General features: G+C 43.2%; 1 protein-coding gene across 12 annotated transcripts in view; it reads right to left on the bottom strand.

Annotated features, from left to right (window-relative positions):
* Positions 1–19,456, bottom strand: part of fryl (furry homolog, like) — a 594,162-nt gene that overhangs the window by 348,719 nt on the left and 225,987 nt on the right. For all 12 annotated transcript variants that reach the window (XM_078547597.1, XM_078547607.1, XM_078547572.1 and 9 more), the window contains 2 exons: positions 15,631–15,770; positions 10,585–10,681 (listed from right to left, as the gene is read on the bottom strand). In XM_078547597.1, the coding sequence (XP_078403723.1) occupies positions 10,585–10,681; positions 15,631–15,770 (237 nt within the window). The remainder of the gene's footprint in view (positions 1–10,584; positions 10,682–15,630; positions 15,771–19,456) is intronic.

Genomic DNA, 19,456 nt, shown 5'->3' on the forward strand with positions numbered 1-19,456 from the left:
ACGATTGAATATTGGCTGACAGTAATTAAATAAAAACAAAAAATGCTGGAAAAACTCAGCAGGTCTGACAGCATCTGTGGAGAGAGAAACAGAGTTAACATTTCGAGCTCATACGATTCTTCTTCAGAGCTAAAGAGAAGTAGAAATGTGATGAAATTTATACTGATTAAGGGGGGGCGTGGAGCAGGTGAAGCTGGATAGGTCAGCAATAGGTGAGGGCCAAGGAGAGATTGACAAAAATATCATGGACACAAGACAAAGGGAGTGTTAATGGTAGTGGTAAAGAGTAAAGAAGGTGCTGATAGTGGCATAAAGGTAAGATAGCAAGAGGTGTTAATAGCAGAACAAGGGTCAGCACTCTGAAAGCACAACATAGAAACAAGTGACAGATGGTCCTTTTGGGGGTGGGAAGGGCAGTGGTTGGGAAAAAGGATAAAAAAGGGGATTAAAAAAGGATAAGAAAGGGAATAAAACAATGAATAAATTAATAAAAATAAAAATAAGTAGATAAAAAATAAAAATAAATTTTTAAAAAGGGATTAAAAAGGGGATGGAGATAGAGGAGAGAGTTCATGGTCTGAAGTTGTTGAACTTGATGTTAAGTCCAGAGGGCTGTAAAGTACCTAATCGGAAGATGAGGTGCTGTTCCTCCAGTTTGCGTTGGGCTTCACTGGAACATTGCAGCAGGCCAAGGACGTACATGTGGGCATGAGAGCAGGTTGGTGTGTTGAAATACCAAGCGACAGGAAGGTCTGGGTCATGCTTGCGGACAGACTGAAGATGTTCCGCAAAGCAGTTATCCAGTCTGCATTTGGTCTCCCCAGTGTAGAGGAGGCTGCATTGGGAGCAGCGAATGCAGTAGACCAAATTGAAGGAGGTGCAAGTGAAGCGCTGCTTCACCTGAAAGGAGTGTTTAGGCCATTGGACAGTGAGGAGGGAGGAGGTAAAGGGCCAGCTGTTGCATCTTCTGCGGTCGCATGGGAAGGTGCTGAGGGAAGGTGTTGGGGTTGATGGAGGAGAGCAGGGTGTCTCGGAGGGAATGGTCCTGACAGAATGCTGACCAGGGGGGTTTGAGGGGAAGATATGTTTGGTGGTGGCATCATGCTGGAGTTGGGGGAAAGGGTGGAGGATGGTCCTTTGAGTGCGGAGGCTGGTGGGGTGAAAAGTGAGGACAAGGGGGACCCTATCATGCTTCTGGGAGGGAGGGGAAGGTGTGAGGGCAGGAGCGTGGGAGATGGGTCGGACACGGTTGAAGGCCCTTTCTACCACAGTGGGGTGAAACCTCGGTTAAGGAAGAAGGAAGACATGGCAGAAGCGCCGTTTTGGAAAGTGGCATCATTGGAACAGATGTGACGGAGGTGAAGGAACTGAGAGAATGGGATGGTATCCTTACAGGATGCAGGGTGTGAGGAGCTGTTGTCGAGATAGCTGTGGGAGTCGGTGGGCTTGTAATGTATATTGCTGGACAGTCTATCACCAGAAATGGAGGGAGAGAGGTCAAGGAAGGGAAGGGAAGTGTCAGAGGTGGACTATGTGAAGGTGATAGAAGGGTGGGAATTCAAGCAAAAAGGTCCAGACGAGAGTATGAAGCGGCACATAACAGTCATCAATATGACGATAAAAGAGTTGTGGGAAGGGGCCTGAGTAGAACTGGAACAAGGAACGTTCCATTTACCTATAAAGAGACAGGGATCACTGGGGCCCATGCAGGTACTCATAGCCACACCTTTCATTTGGAGGAAGTGAAAAAGTTTAAGGAAAATTGTTCAGTGAGAGAACAAGTTCAGCCAGACAGAGGAGACTGGTAGTGGATGGGAATTGTTCGGGCCTCTGTTCAAGGAAGAAGTGGAGAGCCCTCAGAACATCCTGGTGGAGGATGGAGGTGTAGAGGGATTGGACATCCATGGTGAAGAGGTAGCGGTTAGGGCCAGGGAACTGGAAATTGTTGATATGATGTAGGGCATCATAGGAATCACGGATGTAGGTGGGAAGAGACTGGACAAGAGGAGAGAGAATGGAGTCAAGGTAAGAAGAAATGAGTTCCGTGCGGCAGGAACAGGCCAACACGATGGGTCTACTGGGATGGTCCCGTTTGTGGATTTTGCGAAGGAGGTTGGAGGTGGTGCGGGGTTGGGATACTATGAGGTTGGAAGCTGTGGAAGGGAGATCTCCAGAGAAGATGAGGTCAGTGACAGTCTTGGAAACAATAGCTTTATGTTTGGTGGTGAGGTCATGGTCCAGGGGAAGGTAGGGAGGAGTGTCTGAGAGTCGGCGCACAGCCTCTGCGAGATAGAGGTCAGTACGCCAGACGACAGCAGCACCACCCTTGTCGACAGGTTTGATAACAAAGTCAGAGTCGGACCTAAGAGAACGGAATGCAGCAAGCTCGAAGGAGACAGGTTAGAGTGGGTGAGACAAGCAGAGAAATTGAGGTGGCCGATGTCACGCCGAAAGTTCTCAATGAACAAATCAAGAGCAGGTCAGAGCCGAGAGGGAGGGGCCCAGGGAGAATACTGGAGTCAGGTGAAAGGATCCATTGAACGGGGGGAGGACTCCTGCCCAAAGAAGTGAACACAGAAACGAAGGGGGCGGAAGAAGAGTTCAGCATTGTGCCGAGCCCGAAATTCATTGAGGTGAGGGCGTAAGGGTATGAAACTGAGTCCTTTGCTGAGTACAGAATGTTCAGCATCAGAGAGGGGAAGGTCAGAGGGTGTGGCAAATACACAGCAAGGGCTGGGATTGGAAAGAGGGATGGGGTCAGAGGGACAGGAAGGGGTGGAGAGTCCTGAATGGGTGTTGGTATCAATAAGTTGTTGGAGCTTGCATTCCTTAACACCTGAAAGGAAGAGAAAAAGTTTCTTGCTAAGGCGTCGGATGTGACAAAGAACAAAATCAAACTGGGGACAAGAACGGCTTTGAGATAGGCTGAGTCGGTGCTGCTGGAGGGAGAGGTCAAGTGTGTTCATATGGTAGCACATGGCACTGAGCATGGATCTCAGGATGCAGCGAGAACAGCAGTCCGGGGAACATTGTATGTCCTGGAGATACCTGTAATCCTGGGTGGATTCAAAACATGACGGATGGAACTTCAGTTGGAATCCACGTGGGGCAAGTCGGAAACGGAGACAGTTGCTGAGGAAGGAAATATGGCTGTGAAAGCGAGTTTTGGTAAACACCTTGTCAAACACCAGGAGGGAAATGGAAAGCAATGAAGGTGAACAGAGTGAAAGAGATAAACAGAAATTCTGTCGGAGAGAAGAGCAGTACTTCTTCAAGGTAGGCATTCAAGAAAGAGAAGTGGCAGTGAATTTTATCTTAGTACAGTAATTAAACTGAACACGCCTGGACAACTTTTCATATTGTCAGGTAGATGGCAATAGCTGTAGTGGAACAGCTTAGCTAGAAGCGTGGCTAGTTTTGTAGCACAGGTCGTCAGTACTACAGCCGAGATGTTGTCAGGGTCCGTAGCCTTTGCTATGTCAGTCATGGCTGTTAGTAGCACCCATGCCCCGTTAAAAGTTTGTGGATTCAAGTCCCATTAAGAGACTTAAGAAGAAAACCTTGGGGAACTTCCAAATGCAAAACTGAGGGAATGCTGCACCATTCGATAAGATATTAAACTGAGGTCTTGTATGCCCTCTCGGGCGGATGCAAAAAATTCCAATGATACTATTTTGAAGAGCAGGGGCATTTTTATGGTAACCTGGCCAATATTTATCCGCAGCCAGCTAAAACAGATTATGTGGTCATCATTAAATTGCTGGTTGAGGGAGCTGACTGTGCACAAATTGGCTGCACGTTCCCTACATCGCAACACTGTCAACACTTCAAATAATATATCAATGGGTATAAAGTCCTGAGCTCATGAAAGGCACCATACAAATGCAATCTTCCTCTCTTTTGTCCAGTCCACGCAGCCATTACTTGGTATCATGTGGAGTGGATCAAATTTACTGAACACTGACAGTTATAATGGTTTGGATGTCAGAAGGAGGCTGAGAAGAAGAATCTTCCCAGTACTTCTGGCTGAAGATGATGTAAATGATTCAGCCTTGTCTTTTGTACTCACGCTCTAGGTTTCACCATCATTCAGGATTGGTATGTTCATGGAGCCTGTTCCTCCCATTAGTTGTTTTAATTGTCCACCTCCATTTCACCTGGCTGTGGTAGGATTGCAGAGCTTTGACCTGATCTGGTTCTCATGTTAGCTTGTACTGTCAATGGTTCTTTCTCCTCAGGTACTGTCCCCCTCTCCTTTAAATTTGCTGTCATCACACCCTCCTCAAAAAAACAACCCTTAACACCTTTATCCTCGCAAACTACTGCCCTAACTCTAAACTCCCTTTCCTCTCCAAAGTTGTTAAATTTGCTGTAATCTCTCAACTGTATGCCCAACATGCCCAAAACTCCACGTTAGAATCTCTCCAAAAAGTTTTATGTCCTTGCCACAGTACTGAAACAGTTTTTATCGAAGTTATAAATGGCATCTTATATGACTGCAACAAAGGGAAACTATTCCTCCTAATCGGTTCTTGACCTGTTTGCAACCTTTGACATGACTGCCCACACCATCCTCCTCCAATGCCTCTTCATCGTGGCTCAGTTGGTAGCACTCCCACTGCTGAGTCAGAAGGTTGTGGGTTCAAGTCTCACACCAGGACTTGAGTGTAAGAATTTAAGTTGACAATCCAGTGCGGTACTGCTGGAGTGCTGCACTGTCACGAGTCAGGTGACAAATTAAACTGAGGCCCATTTGACCTCTCTCAGCTAGACATAAATGATCCTGAAGATTTCTGAGAGAAGCAAACCAGTTCTCCCCAGCGTCCTGGCCAATATTTATCTTTTCAGTGACATCGCAAAAATGGATCATCTGGTCATTATCACAGTGCTGTTTGTGGGAGTTTGATGTACATAAATTAGCTGCTGCATTTCATACATTTCAACAGTGACTAGACTTCAAAGGTACTTAATTGACTGTAAGGTGCTTTGGGACTCTGGTAGTCATGAAAAGCGCAATATAAATGCAATTTCTTTTATTATCATCCAGCTGGGCGGGACTGTACTCGCCTGGTTCCTGGTTCTCATGGTCAGAAACTCACCTGCAATAGATTCTCTTCTTATTCCTGCACCGACCGTTATCTTTGGTGTCCCCCAAGGACCAATCCTTACCTTCCTCCTATTTCTTATATACATGCTGCCCCTTGCCAACATCATCCCAAAACACAATGTTAGTTTCCACGTGTACAGTGACAACACCCTGCTCTATCTCACAGCCACCTCTCTCAATCCCTCCACTGTGTCCAATTTTGTTCAATAATGGTTCTGTGAAGCACCTTAGGGTGTTTCATGGTGTTAAAGCCACTATATAAACACAAGTTGCTGTTATTGATCCATTGCTTGTGGGGCAAATTAGTTCCATCTAAAGCATGCTGTTTTCCTCTGTTTAGCATGTGTTAGCCCCCTATATTGAGTTGCACCAGGTTAACATCTTCGTTCATTTTCAGGAACGTCTGTTGCTGCTCCAGGCATCTGCTTACATGCTCCTCATTGAACCAGGGTTGCTCATCAGGCTTAATGAAAATGGAGGTATAAGGGTATGCTGGGCTATGAGGTTAGAGATTGTGGTGGAATAAATTCTGTTGCTGGTATATAGTGCCTGCTGGGTTCCAAGTTCTAAACTGCTAGATCTGTTCTTAATCCATTCAGTTTAGCATGGTGGCAATGAGCACTTTGGACCTGACAAAGCAAAGACAGACGCAAAACCAGCTGGAACAATCAGGCTAGAAGAGACTAAGGATTTTACTGTGTACAAGAGCATCAAAGATGGAGATGAAGGAATGATCGAACAGGTCACAGATGCAGAACTATTGTGGCAAACGAAAGGTCAACAGTTAGGCAGTTGAAAGTTTAAAAGTGCAATTATGAATGAGCTGGGGGAAGAGCTTTTTCAAAAGGTGAACATCAAAGAAATTGGAGTTAGAAGGAAATGGGGGCATGTGGAAGGTTAAAACTGCAATTAAGTGATTGAAGGTTTTTATTTTAATCATTCATGGGATCTGGGTTTCGCTGACAAGGCCAGCATTTATTGCTTTTCCTTATTTGCCCTTGAGAAGGTGGTGGTGAGCCACTTTCTTGAATACAACCGAAATGCATGCTAGGCCAATTCATGTTGCTGTGGGTCCAGAGTTGAATATAGGTCAGACTGGGTAAGAAGGGCAAAGTTCCATCCCTAAAAGACATGCGTGAATTACAAATGACATCCTCTGTACTGTAACTAAGGTAAACTACACCTCTTGGTTCTTCGCAATCTGTCTGCACAATTAATCATAACATCCACCTCCAACGCCCCTCTGCCGTTGTCCAGTTCCAAGGGACTGCACTCTGGTTACATCTTTGTCTATCTAATCATAGGCAGAGAATCATCTGTAATGGACTTTCTACCCGTCCTGCAAAGTTACCTCTACTGTCTCACAAGGATCTACACTTTGCCCCTCCTATTTCTCAGCTACATGCTGCCTCATGGCAACATCATCTGAAAATGCAACATCAGTTTCCACAAGCATGTTGACAATAGCCAGTTCTACCTCGCCGCCACTCTGTCGACCCCTCCACTGTCTCTAGATTGTCAGGCCATTTGTCCAACATCCAGTATCGGATGAGCAGAAATTTCTTTCAATTAATTTTTTAAAATTAATTTACGGGATGTGGGCGTCACTGGCTAGGCCAACATTTATTGCCCATCCCTAACTGCCCTTCAGAAGGTAGTGGTGAGCTGCCACCTTAAACTGCGGCATACCCTGTTGTGTAGGTACACCTACAGTGCTGTCAGAAAGGGAGTTCCAGGATTTTCACCCAGTGACAGTGAAGGAACAGTGATATATTTCCAAGTCAGGATGGTGAATGGCTTGGAGGGAACTTCCAAGTGGTGGTGCTCCCATATATCTGCTCCCTTGTCCTTCTAGGTGGTAGCGGTTGTGGGTTTGGAAGGTGCTGCCTAAGGAACCTTGGTGAGTTTCTGCAGTGCATCTTGTAGATAGCACACAGTGCTGCCACTCTTTGTCTGTAGTGGAGGGAGTTAATGTTTGTGGAAGGGGTGCCTATCAAGTGGGCTGCTTTGTCCAGGACGGTGTCAAGCTTCAAGTGTTGTTGGAGCTGCACTCATCCAGGCAAGCGGAGAGTATTCCATCACATTCCTGACTTGTGCCTCGTAGGTGGTGGACAGGCTTTGGGGAGTCAGGAGGCGAGTTACTCGCTGCAAGGTTCTTAGCCTCTGACCTGCTCTTATAGCCACAGTACTTATGTGGCTAGTCCAGTTCAGTTTCTGGTCAACGGTAACCCCCACAGGATGTTGATAGTGTGGGATTTAATGATGGTAATGTCAAGGGATGATGGTTAAATTCTCTCTTGTTGGAGAAGGTCATTGCCTCGCACTTGTGTGGCATGAATGTTACTTGCCACTTGTCAGCCCAAACGTGGACATTGTCCAGGTCATGCTACATTTGACAATGGACTGCTTCAGTATCTGAGCAGTTGCAAATGGTGTAATGAGGTCAGATGCGTGGCCCTGGTGAAAGACCAAAGCTTCAGCCCCCACCACAAACTCCACTGTCTAATCACTGACTCCATCCCCCTCTCTGACAACTGTCTGAGGTTGAACCAGGCTATTCACAACATTTGACACATTTAACCATGAATCAGTTTCTGACCAAACATCCATGCTATCACTAAGACCAACTATTTAATCTCCACTCCCGTCTGTTGCTGAAACTTTCATCCTCTCGATGACAGTTTCCTCTAGACTTTATTATTCCAACACATACTCAGCTGTCCTCCCATGTTCCATCCTCCACAAACTTAAGGTCATCCAAAATTCTGCTGCCCATGTCCTATCAGGCAAAGGCTGTTTGCCCATCACCCTAATCCTGATTGACATACATTAGTTCCCAAATAAGCAAAGCCTCAATCTGAAATTTCCAATCCTTATTTTCAAATCCCTTCATGGTCTCACCTCTCCCTATCTTTGTAACCTCCCACCCTCTGATACATCCGTGTTCCTCTAATTCTGGCCTGTTGAGCATCTCAGACTTTAATCAGTCCACCATTGTTGGCTATGCCTTCATCTATCTGGGGCTGAAGCTCTGGAATTCGCTCCCTAAATCTCTCCAACTCTCTTTCTTCCTTTTAAGACCTTCCATAAAGCCTGCCGCTTTGGCCAAGCTTTTGGTCATCTCCTTACATTGTTCAGCGTTATATTTTGATTTGTTATGTCTCTGTCCCTTGGGACATTTTATTACACTAAAGGTCTTATTAAAAAAATCAAGTTGTTGCTGCTGTAGAAGGGGTTTCATAGAAACATGTCCTGTCCACAAAAAAAAGCAAAGCAAATCTAATCTGGCCAATTACTGCCCCATCAGCCTCCTATCGATCATCAGCAAAGTGGTGTGGATGACAGTGCTATATAAAGTAGCAGTTACACAATAATAATCTGCTCAGTGATGAGCCTGGGTTCCACCAGGGCCACTTGGCTTCTGACCTCGTTACAGCCTTGATCTTCACATGGACAAGAGAGTTGAAGTCAAGAGGTGAGGTGAGAATGACTGCCCTTGACATCAAGGCAGCATTTGACCGATGTAACATCAAAGACCCCGGGAAAAACTGAAGTCAATGGGAATCAGAGGAAAACTCTCCACTGGTTGTACTCATTCATACCACAAAGGAAGATGGTTGTGGTTTTAGAGGAAAATCATCCAAATCCAAGGAGATCACTGCAGAGTTTCTCAGGGTAGTGTCCTAGGCCCAATCATCTTCCTTCCATCTTAAGGTCAGAAGTGGTAATGTTTGCTTATGATTGCACAATGCTCGGCATCATTCGTGACTCCTCAGATACTGATGCAGTCTGTGCCCATATGCACCAAGACCTCAGCAACATTCAGGCTTGAGCTGATAAGTGGTAAGTGACAGTCACACCACACAAGTGCCAGACAATGACCATCTCCAAGAAGAAAGAATCTAACCATCTCCTTTTAACACTCAATGGTATTGCCATCGCTGAATCCCCCACTACCAACATTCTGGGGGGGCTTACAATTGACCAAAAATTGAACTGGGCCAGCCATATAAATATTGTGGCTACAAGAGCAGGGCAGAGACTGGGAATTCTGAAGCAAATAACTCATCTCCTGACTCCCAAAAGCCTATCCATCATCTACAAGGCACGAGTCAGGAGCGTGATGGAATATTTTCCACTTGCCTAGATGACTGCAGCTCTAACAATGCTCAAGAAGCTTGAAACCATCCAAGGCAAAGCAGTCCGCTTGATCGGCACCCCACCCAGCACCTTTAAACATTCATTTCCTCCTCTGCCAATATACAGTGGCAGCAGTGTGTACCATATACAAAATGCACTGCAGTAACTCACAAAAGCTCCTCTCATGGCACTTTCCAAACCCGTGACCTCTACCATCTAGAAGGGCAAGGGCAGCAGACACATGGGACTTCCACCTGCAAGATCCCCTCCACACCATCACACCCCATCCTGGTTTGGAGTTATATTGCCATTCCTTCACTGTCGCAGGTTCAAAATCCTGCAACTTCCTTCCCAACAGCACTGTGCTTGTACCTATACCAGATGGACTGGAGTGGTTCAAGAAGGGGGCTCACCACCATTTTCTCAAGGGCAATCATGGGTGGGCAATGAATGCTGGCATTGCCAGCAATGCCCCCATTCCATGAAATAATTTTTAAAAACAGATACTTTAAGGTACAGTTGGTGGTCTTTAAGCCCACCATATCTGTACTGGTCAAGATTGATCTATGCCACCTAATCCCACTTTTCATCTCTTGCTCCATGGCCCTGTAGCTCCGGCACGTAACGTGCATATCCAAGTATTTTCTAAACATAATGAAGATTTTTGTTTCTACCACCCTTTTGGGCAGTGACCTCCAGATCCCCACTACCCTCCAGGCAAAAGGAATACAAGTGGTGGTCAGAAATAGCAAGATTCAGACAGGCTGCGCAAGATCACTATTCTGCAGATATAGAAAGAAAAAGGACGAGGTGCTATAATGTATTAGATAAGCTTTTCGCCTCAGCAACCTAGATACAACTTCTGGTTAAACAAGGAATTGAAGCATCTTATCTGAATTGAGTTTGAGAAATCTTAATCCATCTTCTCGTGGAAATGGGCCGACAGCACAAATTGTGCCTAACTTGAATTAAATTATTAATCTTGCGCAGAAATCAAAGGATGTCAGATGTGGAAAACATATAATTATTGCTTAATAGTAAATGTTCTTTTGAAATTGGGTTTCAGACACATTTTGGAAGCAGAATATATGTAGCATAAACCTACACATATAGGACCCGGAATGCTACATAATGTGACATACAAGTAAGTCACTTCTTCCACCGCTTTCATATAGATCAGATTGTGCTCTAGGTTGTTTTCATAACTGACTCTTTGAACACGGGCATGTCATTAGCCTGACTGGCCTTCTGGGGTGGAGATTGGGGAGGGGGCAGGGGCACAAACACTTAATAATCCATTAAAAATTGCAGCTGCAAACAAAATGAAACTAGCTTACCTGTTTTAAAACTTCTATTAAAACTAAACAGAAAATGAAATCTATAGCTAAGTCTCTTCGCTCAAGCAGATAATCTCTATCACGATGTTGTTCATCCCTGAAAAAGAGAAGAACAAATTGGTAAAATATGAAATCAACAATTGTTTATTTTTCAAGATTCTGCTTTACAGAATTTGAAAGTACTTTCATTGTATTTAGTGTATTTCATGTTGCTGTACATGGGTTGACTCATCAATTTCAGTTATTTAAATAATTATGGGAAAGTGGACTGCAGTTAGAATCAACTGCAGAGGAGAGTTCCAGAAAAACATTTCTATACCTTGGCAGGCACACTCCAAGGTCAGTGGCAAGTGCCCATATTCCCCTTCTGAAGGAGGAAAAGAATTGCAGGGCTACAGGGAAAGTGCTGCTGAGTAAGACCTGTCATATTGTTCTTGTCAAGAGCTGGCATGGGCTTGATGGGCTGAATGGCCACCTTCTGTGCTCCACAATTTCGGTGCCAACCCTAGAAAAAAAAACTCTATCCTACTTCAATTACTTTCAAAACCTCAACTGTCCAGCTTTTGATTCTACATTCAGCACAACATTTCTGTAGCTACTGATTTGCTGAATCATACCTTCATCTCCATCTTTGATGCCATAGTCCCCAGTAAAACTGTCGTTCTTTCTCAACCTGGCCATTCCAGCAGCATAACCTTCAAATCCACTCCCTTAAGACCAAGAGAGCCAGACTTGAACAGATACAGAGGACATCTGGTTTAGCCATTCACCACCAGATCTAGCTGGGCCATATAAAGCACTATTAACTCCTCCACTTGTATGCCAAAAGTGTTCACTATTCCAAAATTATTCTTGAATGCAAAGATAGCCCACAGCTTCTTTTCTCTAATGCAAACCATCTTCTTGAACCCCTCTCTCCAGCCTCCTCCAACTTCACCAACAAGTGTGTGAGGGCTCATGGATTCCTTTGTCATTAAGATTGAGACCATCTGATCAGCTGTCTTTGCCACTTTTCTTCCTTCTCAAAGCCCATTGGGATAAGCCTCCTCTAAGGTTCCCTACTCTGCCCTAACCTTTAATTCGAATAATTCTCTAGTCCCTCTTGTATCTGGCCCCATGCCCTCTCCAAACTCATCCAATCAAGGAGACCCACTCCGATCCTATATTCACAAAACTAATTGCCCAATTTCCCTTCCTGGCTTCCATCTTAGCTGTTATCAATGCTTCTCTTCAGATAATGTCCTGTCTGCTTTAAATGTCCCATATCACACCTTCCTCAAAAAACCAACCTCTGAAATCAGCATTCTTGCAAATTATTGTCCCACCTGCAACCTCCCTTTCCTCTTCAAAGTCCTTGATCATGTTGGCATCTCCCAAATCCAAGCCCATTTTTCCCTAGATCTCCATGCTCAAATCCCTGCAATCAGGATTCTGTCCCTGACACAGTGCTGTTATCTAAATCACAAATTAAATCCTATGTGAGTATAGCAAAGGCAAACTATTCCTTCTCGCCCTGTCTTCAGCCTTGACATGGCTGACCACACCATCCTCCTCCAATGGCTCTCCACTGTGGTCCAGCTGCATCGAACTGCACTCACTTGGTTCAATTCTTATTTATCTAACTGCAGTCAGCATATCACTTGTAACAGCTAGCCCCTCCACTCCCACACCATTACCTCTGTTGTTCCCTCAAGAATCCATCCTTGGACCCCTCCAATTTTTCATCTACATGCTGCCCCTAAGTGACATCATCTGGAGACACAGCATCAGTATGGGCAAACTTAGAGGACTTTTATCCACATGTATGTTAACACCCAGCTCTATCTTATCACCACCTCTCTTGGCTCTTCCACTGCCTCTAAATTATCAGACCGCCTATCCAACATCCAGTGCTAGATGAGCAGAAATTTCATCTAATTAAATATTGGGAAAACCATATCCATTGTCTTTGGTCCCTGCAACAAACTCTGTGCCCTTGGCACCAACTCCATCCCTCGCCCTGGCAACTGTCTAAGACTGAAATAAACTGTTCACAACCTTGATATCGTATTTGTTTGAGATGAGCTTCCAACCACATATCCACACTGTCACTCAGACCACTTATTTCCATCTCCATAACATCACCTGACTGTCCCCGCATAAAGATAACTGCTGCAGAAACTCTCCCATGCTTTTATTACCTCTAGACTTGACTATTCCCATGCACTCTTAGACAGCCTCCCACATTCTAACATCTGTTAGGTTGAAGTCATCCAAAACTCTGCTGCCTGTATCTTAACTCACACCAAATCTCATTCGCCCATTTCCCCTGTGCTTGCTGATCTACATTGGCTCCCAGTTAAGCAAGAATTGATTTTAAAATTCTCATTTACTTTCAAATCTCTCCATGGCCTCACTCCTCTCTATCCCTGTAATCTTCTCCTGCCCCACAACTCTCCAAGATATCTGTGCTCCTCCAGTTCTAGCCCAATTTTAATTGCCCCATCATTGGTGCAAATGCCTTCAGACACCAAGACCCTAAGCTCTGGAATTCCTTCCCTAAACCTCTCTGGTCTCTCTTTCCTTCTTAAAACTTCTCTCTCTTACCAAACTTTTGGTTATCTGCCTTAGTATCTTGTGATCCAGTGTCAAATTTTTGCTTTATAATGGTTCTGTGAAGCATCTCGAGATGCTTCACCACATAAAGCAGTGTATAAATTCAAGCTAATGTTGTTCTTGCATAATGTATGAGCAGGTTCTTGCATTTTTTCGTCCCAGACCTCTTGTTTCTATTTACTATTATTTATATTTACTATAATAATTCACTCAATAATATTGCCATCTTAATCTCCCCAACTAACTATCCAAAGAATATACAAATTTCTCAGTAGAGAGCTGTTGATGTAACTAAGATACATCTGAGAAACAAACCAATAAAGATAGCTGTGTTCAAAGCAATGTGGAAGATGATCCATAAGGTACAATGGGTAAAGTTACAGTTGTGAACATTATTGGACAACTCTGTTACAATTCCCAATGTTATCTAAATAAGCAGGGACATTGTTAACTAACGCTGGGGTGGGGGGGGGGCAAGTAAAATTCCCCAGGTGGCCTTCCCATCGCCTTCTTGCCCAAATGTTATGGCGGATGGGGGCAACCTGCCCTTGCAATTGAGGTGGTTAAGTGGCCAATTAATGGTCATTTAAGGGGCACTTCCTGCCCAGCCTCAATTTTCAGGCTGATAGAAGGAGTTAGGCCAAGGGGAAAGCCCAACACTAGGGCTTAGAATCTGGGGACTGCTTGTTGCTCCAGCCCTGGCCACTGCAGCAACTACAGAGCTCTCTGGGGTGGGATTTCCACCTGAGTGAGAGACGGAAGTACTGCCTTCAGCCAATTAGTGCTCCTCAATGTTAAATTACTGCGTGGCTGCTGTAACCAGCAGGGATGCGTTCCCCGCTGACTTTCTAGGTGGCCAGACACAAACCTCTGCCATCCAAAAAATCTTGCCCATGAGTTCAAATGCCCACTATGGCAGCTGGGAAAGTTCAATTCAATTAATTAATTATATTCTAGAATAAAAGCTAGTATCCGTAATGGTGACCATGAAACAAATGGATTGTTGTAAAATCCCATCTGATTCGCTAATGTCCTTTAGGGAAGAAAATCCTTACCCTGTCTGGCCAATATGTGGCTCTTGAAATGGTTTAACAGCAAGCCTAGCAAGCCACTCAAGAAGTTTTCAAGAAGCATTCAAGGTTCACCACCAACTTTTCAAGGGCTTTAAGGGATGAACAATAAACCAGCAATGCTCACATTCCAGGAATTGATTTTTTTTTAAATTCCTGTTTAGTGAAACTATTGCATCAGATCCACCATTTCTCATACACCCCTTTTAAGAATTGATGGAGTATTTAGCAAGAGACTGAATGGTTTCTCACAGACAAAAGGAACAAAAACACAAATTCATCTTGTTCTCCTCCAAGGTACTCTTATGCACCTTACAGTAATGAGGTGATACAGAAATGCTATACAGGCCTGAGACTTGACTGCCCACTGCCATATTATATAGGGGAGAAAACAATAAATGTAGAATAAAATACTGTCAGCATTAAGCATTTAGTAGTATTGTTATGAAGCTGTGCTTTACAAGACCGCTATATTTTAAAATAATCCCAGTTCGCTGACATGCCTATGTAATCTGGTTGCCTTGGGGAAGAAACTCAAACAGGAATCTAATGAAATCAAGTGACAGATTTCACACCTTTACACACTTTCCCCCATGAGGTATTTTTGAGATTCGGAAAGAGACAAAGTAAATCTGCTGGAGAAGCAGAAGAATTGCTTTGTGTTAACAACCAAACAGGTTGATTATAAGATAAAAACAAAAAACTACTGCAGATGCTGGAAATCCAAAACAAAAACAGAATTACCTGGAAAAACTCAGCAGGTCTGGCAGCATCGGCGGAGAAGAAAAGAGTCGACGTTTCAACAGAAGGGTCGTGAGGACTCGAAACGTTGGCTCTTTTCTTCTCCGCCGATGCTGCCAGACCTGCTGAGTTTTTCCAGGCAATTCTGTTTTTGTTTTAGGTTGATTATAAGAGTTTGTTTTTCATTCAAAAGGAAGGGGATGGAACAAGTGGGAATTTGAGATTTCAGGAGTCACTGAAGTGGGCCTTGCTAGTGAAAATCAGATCTGGAGTGGAATGATTTTTTGAGGCACATCGGTAGTCTCCGCCTAGTGTGGCAGGTGGAAGTGCAAAGCTGAGAGTTGCTCTGGACTTGTTCCTGCAATGTTACATATCTATCAGAAGTGCGGCGCACAGTGAACGAGGTTGTAAGACTTATCTCGATTACATTAGTCAGACAATGCAAAAGTACCTTTTCTTCAGTTTGGTGTATTAGTTGCCACTTAATTAATGTTTTTTTATGTTGATTTTAGTTTATTTGTTACGGCAAAAGTCTCAAACAGCGTCCACCAGTTTACTTCCATTGGTCGTGTAGGAAACTCAAGCAACCATGGATTGTTTTACGTTTCCTGTTTTTCAGAAAGATAGATAAATAAATTACCCTTTAGATTTTGTACTTGACCGCGGTCTATATTCATAGGATTCATCTTCTGTTCCATTCTGCCGCCTGTACCAATCAAACAAGGTGCGAAGTAGAGAGGGAAGGCAGTGTTCTGCTACTGAGCTCATAGAGCTAATCACCTGCAAAACACAAAACAGCACACAAATAAACCAACTCTCAGAGCTGAAAATATCCAAAAGTTCATGCACACAAAACAACAAAATGTTTGATTCTTACCCCAACCGATCACACCTACTTGCCTTGAACCCCCACCCAACATGAGTCTGTAGCGGTTTTATGCTTTTGCAATGAATACTGAGGCTGGCACCCAGCAATCCTCATAGCTGACTTGGAGTCCATTGTAGCATTGGAAGACTTATTTCCAACTGCTTGCACAGTGAAAGTAAATGTACGCAAACCACTTTGTGACATTTCAAAGAGATACATCGCTAAAAAAATGCATCTATTTCCCATCTCTAACAAATGAAAGGCTTGGTAGGCTACTTTGGAGGATAGTTAAGAATCACCCATGTTGACATTGGATTGGAATAGCATCTAGGCCCCTCCAGATAAGGACTGCAAGTTTCCTTTTCTGAGGACATTATTGAATCAAACTGGTCACTTATCTTGATACCAGCTTTGTATTTCCAGTTTTTTTTAATTTAAATTTACAAACCCCATGGCAGGATTCACATTTTCTGAGTATTAGTCTAGGCCTCTTGATTTAGTAACATAACCATTAGTAACATAAACTATGAATTATTTCAAGTAAGTGGAATCAAATAGAACAAGTAAAATACCACAAAACCTAGTGTATAATTCAGAATCCTCATATACTATGATCTGCTGACCATCAAAATTTGAGAGCCAAGTATGTAAAGACTTCAAGTTTTACTCCGCATTGTAAGCAGAGACATAGATTTAACTCCATAAGTCCTCTCCACTACCCCCACCTGACACTGCTCTCTAGATATTGCACCATTAGCACTTTCAACCATAACAGGTGTCCCAATGAATCCCACTTTCACTTAAGGCTTTCTCTATTTGAATGTGGGAAATACTAAGAGAAAATTATAGACATATTTACATAGTGCTATATCACTAGAAACATCTCAAAGTTCTTGACATTCAATTATTTTTGCAGATGCATAAACTCTACTCCAAGTAATTCAAATCACTTAAATCAAATTACTGGATAATTAAAACTGCACTTTAAAAAACCTAAATGCTGTTTTGTTCCAACTGCTTGTACGTTGCAAAAATAAATCTTTGAATTATCAGGAGGTAGAAGTTTCTCACATTTACCTATCATTGTAATGTTTTTAATTATTTTATTTGCCTGATCAGTTCCTCTGGATTTGGCTTCCAGGTGGAATTGTGCTTGCTTAGCTCTGAGACCTTACTGTTGCACTTTGAAGATCAGAAAAACTGAAGCTTCAAAATGGCTTGCTGGCTGGCGCCTTTGCTCCTCTGCAACCAGATTCCCCTCTCTTTTTAACTTGACCACTGACTCATCTTCACATTCCCAACCCCCAGCCATATCTGCCTCCTGTCTCAATCCCCAACCTAGCCTCGAGTCTCTAGAAGTTCTTCACACTTTTACAATCAATACTGAGTCTGGCTCCCAGCAAGCCTCGCACTTAGCCAGGGGTCGAATTGTAGCTCAGGGGGAATTACTTCAAAGTGCTTCATTATTGTAAAATACATTGAGGCAACCAGAGATCAGGGAGTGTGTAGAAATACAAGTTCTTACTTTTCAAAGAATTTTTTCCAGCGCTGGCCTGCAGAAAACTATATTTTAAGTAAATTTTTTGCTTTATTTTAAGTATTTAGCAAACCTGAATTATTCAAAATAAAGCTAAATAGTTATTTAAAATATAGTTTTCTGTAGGCCTGCACTGGAAAAATTCAGGTTCACTAAGTCATTGCTCAGTTAATCATTTTTTAAAGCCCTTCTTCCCCATCCAAAAAGCCACTTGAGTCACAGCCACACAATCACCTGTGCATTCTTCTGCTCTCTTTCCTGCTGCTGCTTGTACTCATGCTACACCACCCACCCTTTCCTTTCCAGCTACCCTGGGAAATCACCCTGTGAAATCACCCACAAGGATATATTAACCAAAGTTACAGCACGTTAAATATTGCCCCACACCCTCATTAAAGCGTCAACACTCCCTGGGGTTTGGAATAGGGTCCTCAAAGGACTTCAAGTGGTCGATCTTCAATCTATGAAGCTTAAAAGTGAGCAACAATGGGCTATTTGAGCACAGATTACGTCACGGTCACGTCCAATCTGATCATCGCTACACCTTCCAGAAAAGGAAACAGAGTACAGGAGTCAAAGGGAAACACCAAGATAGCAATCAGACTTGGAAGCCAAACACTTTTGTCAACAGTATCCAACAATCCCTCTCCAGTGTTCCCATACCCAGCAACTATATGCCCCAATTCCCCAGTAGTACTCCTACACCCGCAACCACACTGCCCACCTTCTTGTCGCTGCTCCCAGGGCAATCACCTCCAAAACTTAGGAAGATCAAAGCTCCTATCCCAGCCTGTTCTGAATTGGTTGATCACAGGATTGAAGCATGGGCACTAAAAAATAGCTTAACTAACCCTGGATTCAGAAGGGAGAAATTGGCTATGGTCCCTGCACCTGACAGCTATCCAGTAACCCCTGCTGGAAGTGCACACACTTGGAAATCACAAAATTGGGCTCAGATGCCGTGGGATCAAGTACCCTGCAGCTTTCATTTAATGATTCAGCAGTATAAATTAGTGCTATACCTGCTTTGTTAATTGCTGCTTTACAGGGTTTGCATATTGAATACCAAGTTCACTAGCACCCCAAGAACCCTTCACCTTAAGTTATTTCAACAAGAGTTCACAGAGAATGTCACTCATTGTTCCTTTCAATATGTAGTATCGAACATTTTTCTTTATTGAACGCCATCTGCCATTGCTCTGCCCATGAATAAACTTATGTTTCATGTTGTCAATTTGAGAGGATCAACATATTCAAAACCACTCGTTATTTGGTATCATTTGCAAAACTGTCCAACTTGCATTCAGCTTCTCAATCAAGGAACTGATTATATGTTGGAAACAATAGAGCCACCAGCCATAATCCATCAACCTAACATGTACCTCTCTAACAAATACTCATTTCTGCGTTCCTTTCAGCCAATTTCATTTCCTGCTCTTACCTCGGAATGCCACTTTACACTAGCACAGCAGTCTTTCATGCAAAACTTTTGTCAAAGGCATAGAAGTATACCATTTCAAAATAGCAATCCATAGTCCATGTAAACTGTTATTTGCTTAAAAAAAAGAGTAGGTTGATAAAATCTGATCTCCCTTTTCTGAAGTTGTGTTGGATACTTACTGAGCTAATTGTCAAATTCGTTCCTGAAAAATGATTTCAATATTTATTGTTACTGATATAAAATTGCAGATACCTGGGTCTCTTTTGTGATTTCTTTTAAATATGAGTACTATGTGAACTGTTTCCAATCTAGAGGGACCTGGCTAGCATTCATCAACTCCCTCCAACACTTCACAAATCTCATCTTGTGTATCCCTTTGGATTGCTAAATTCCTATTAAGGCTATCTTGGATATCTTCACATTGATGTCAAACCTACTTTAACTGTCACCTAATATTGTAATACATGCTTTCAGTTTATTTTCTTTTAGAAGTCAATAAAAGTGGATGTTGAGTTTTAACTATTTTATATCCATTGTTACTTACATTTTCTAAATATTTTCTTATTTTTCACAACCAAGAGGCTCCACAAACATTTCCATCCTGGAGCCCAGCACATCAG

The sequence above is a fragment of the Cetorhinus maximus genome, chromosome 1 (genome assembly GCF_964194155.1).
Source record: "Cetorhinus maximus chromosome 1, sCetMax3.hap1.1, whole genome shotgun sequence".
Classification (NCBI taxonomy): domain Eukaryota; kingdom Metazoa; phylum Chordata; class Chondrichthyes; order Lamniformes; family Cetorhinidae; genus Cetorhinus; species Cetorhinus maximus.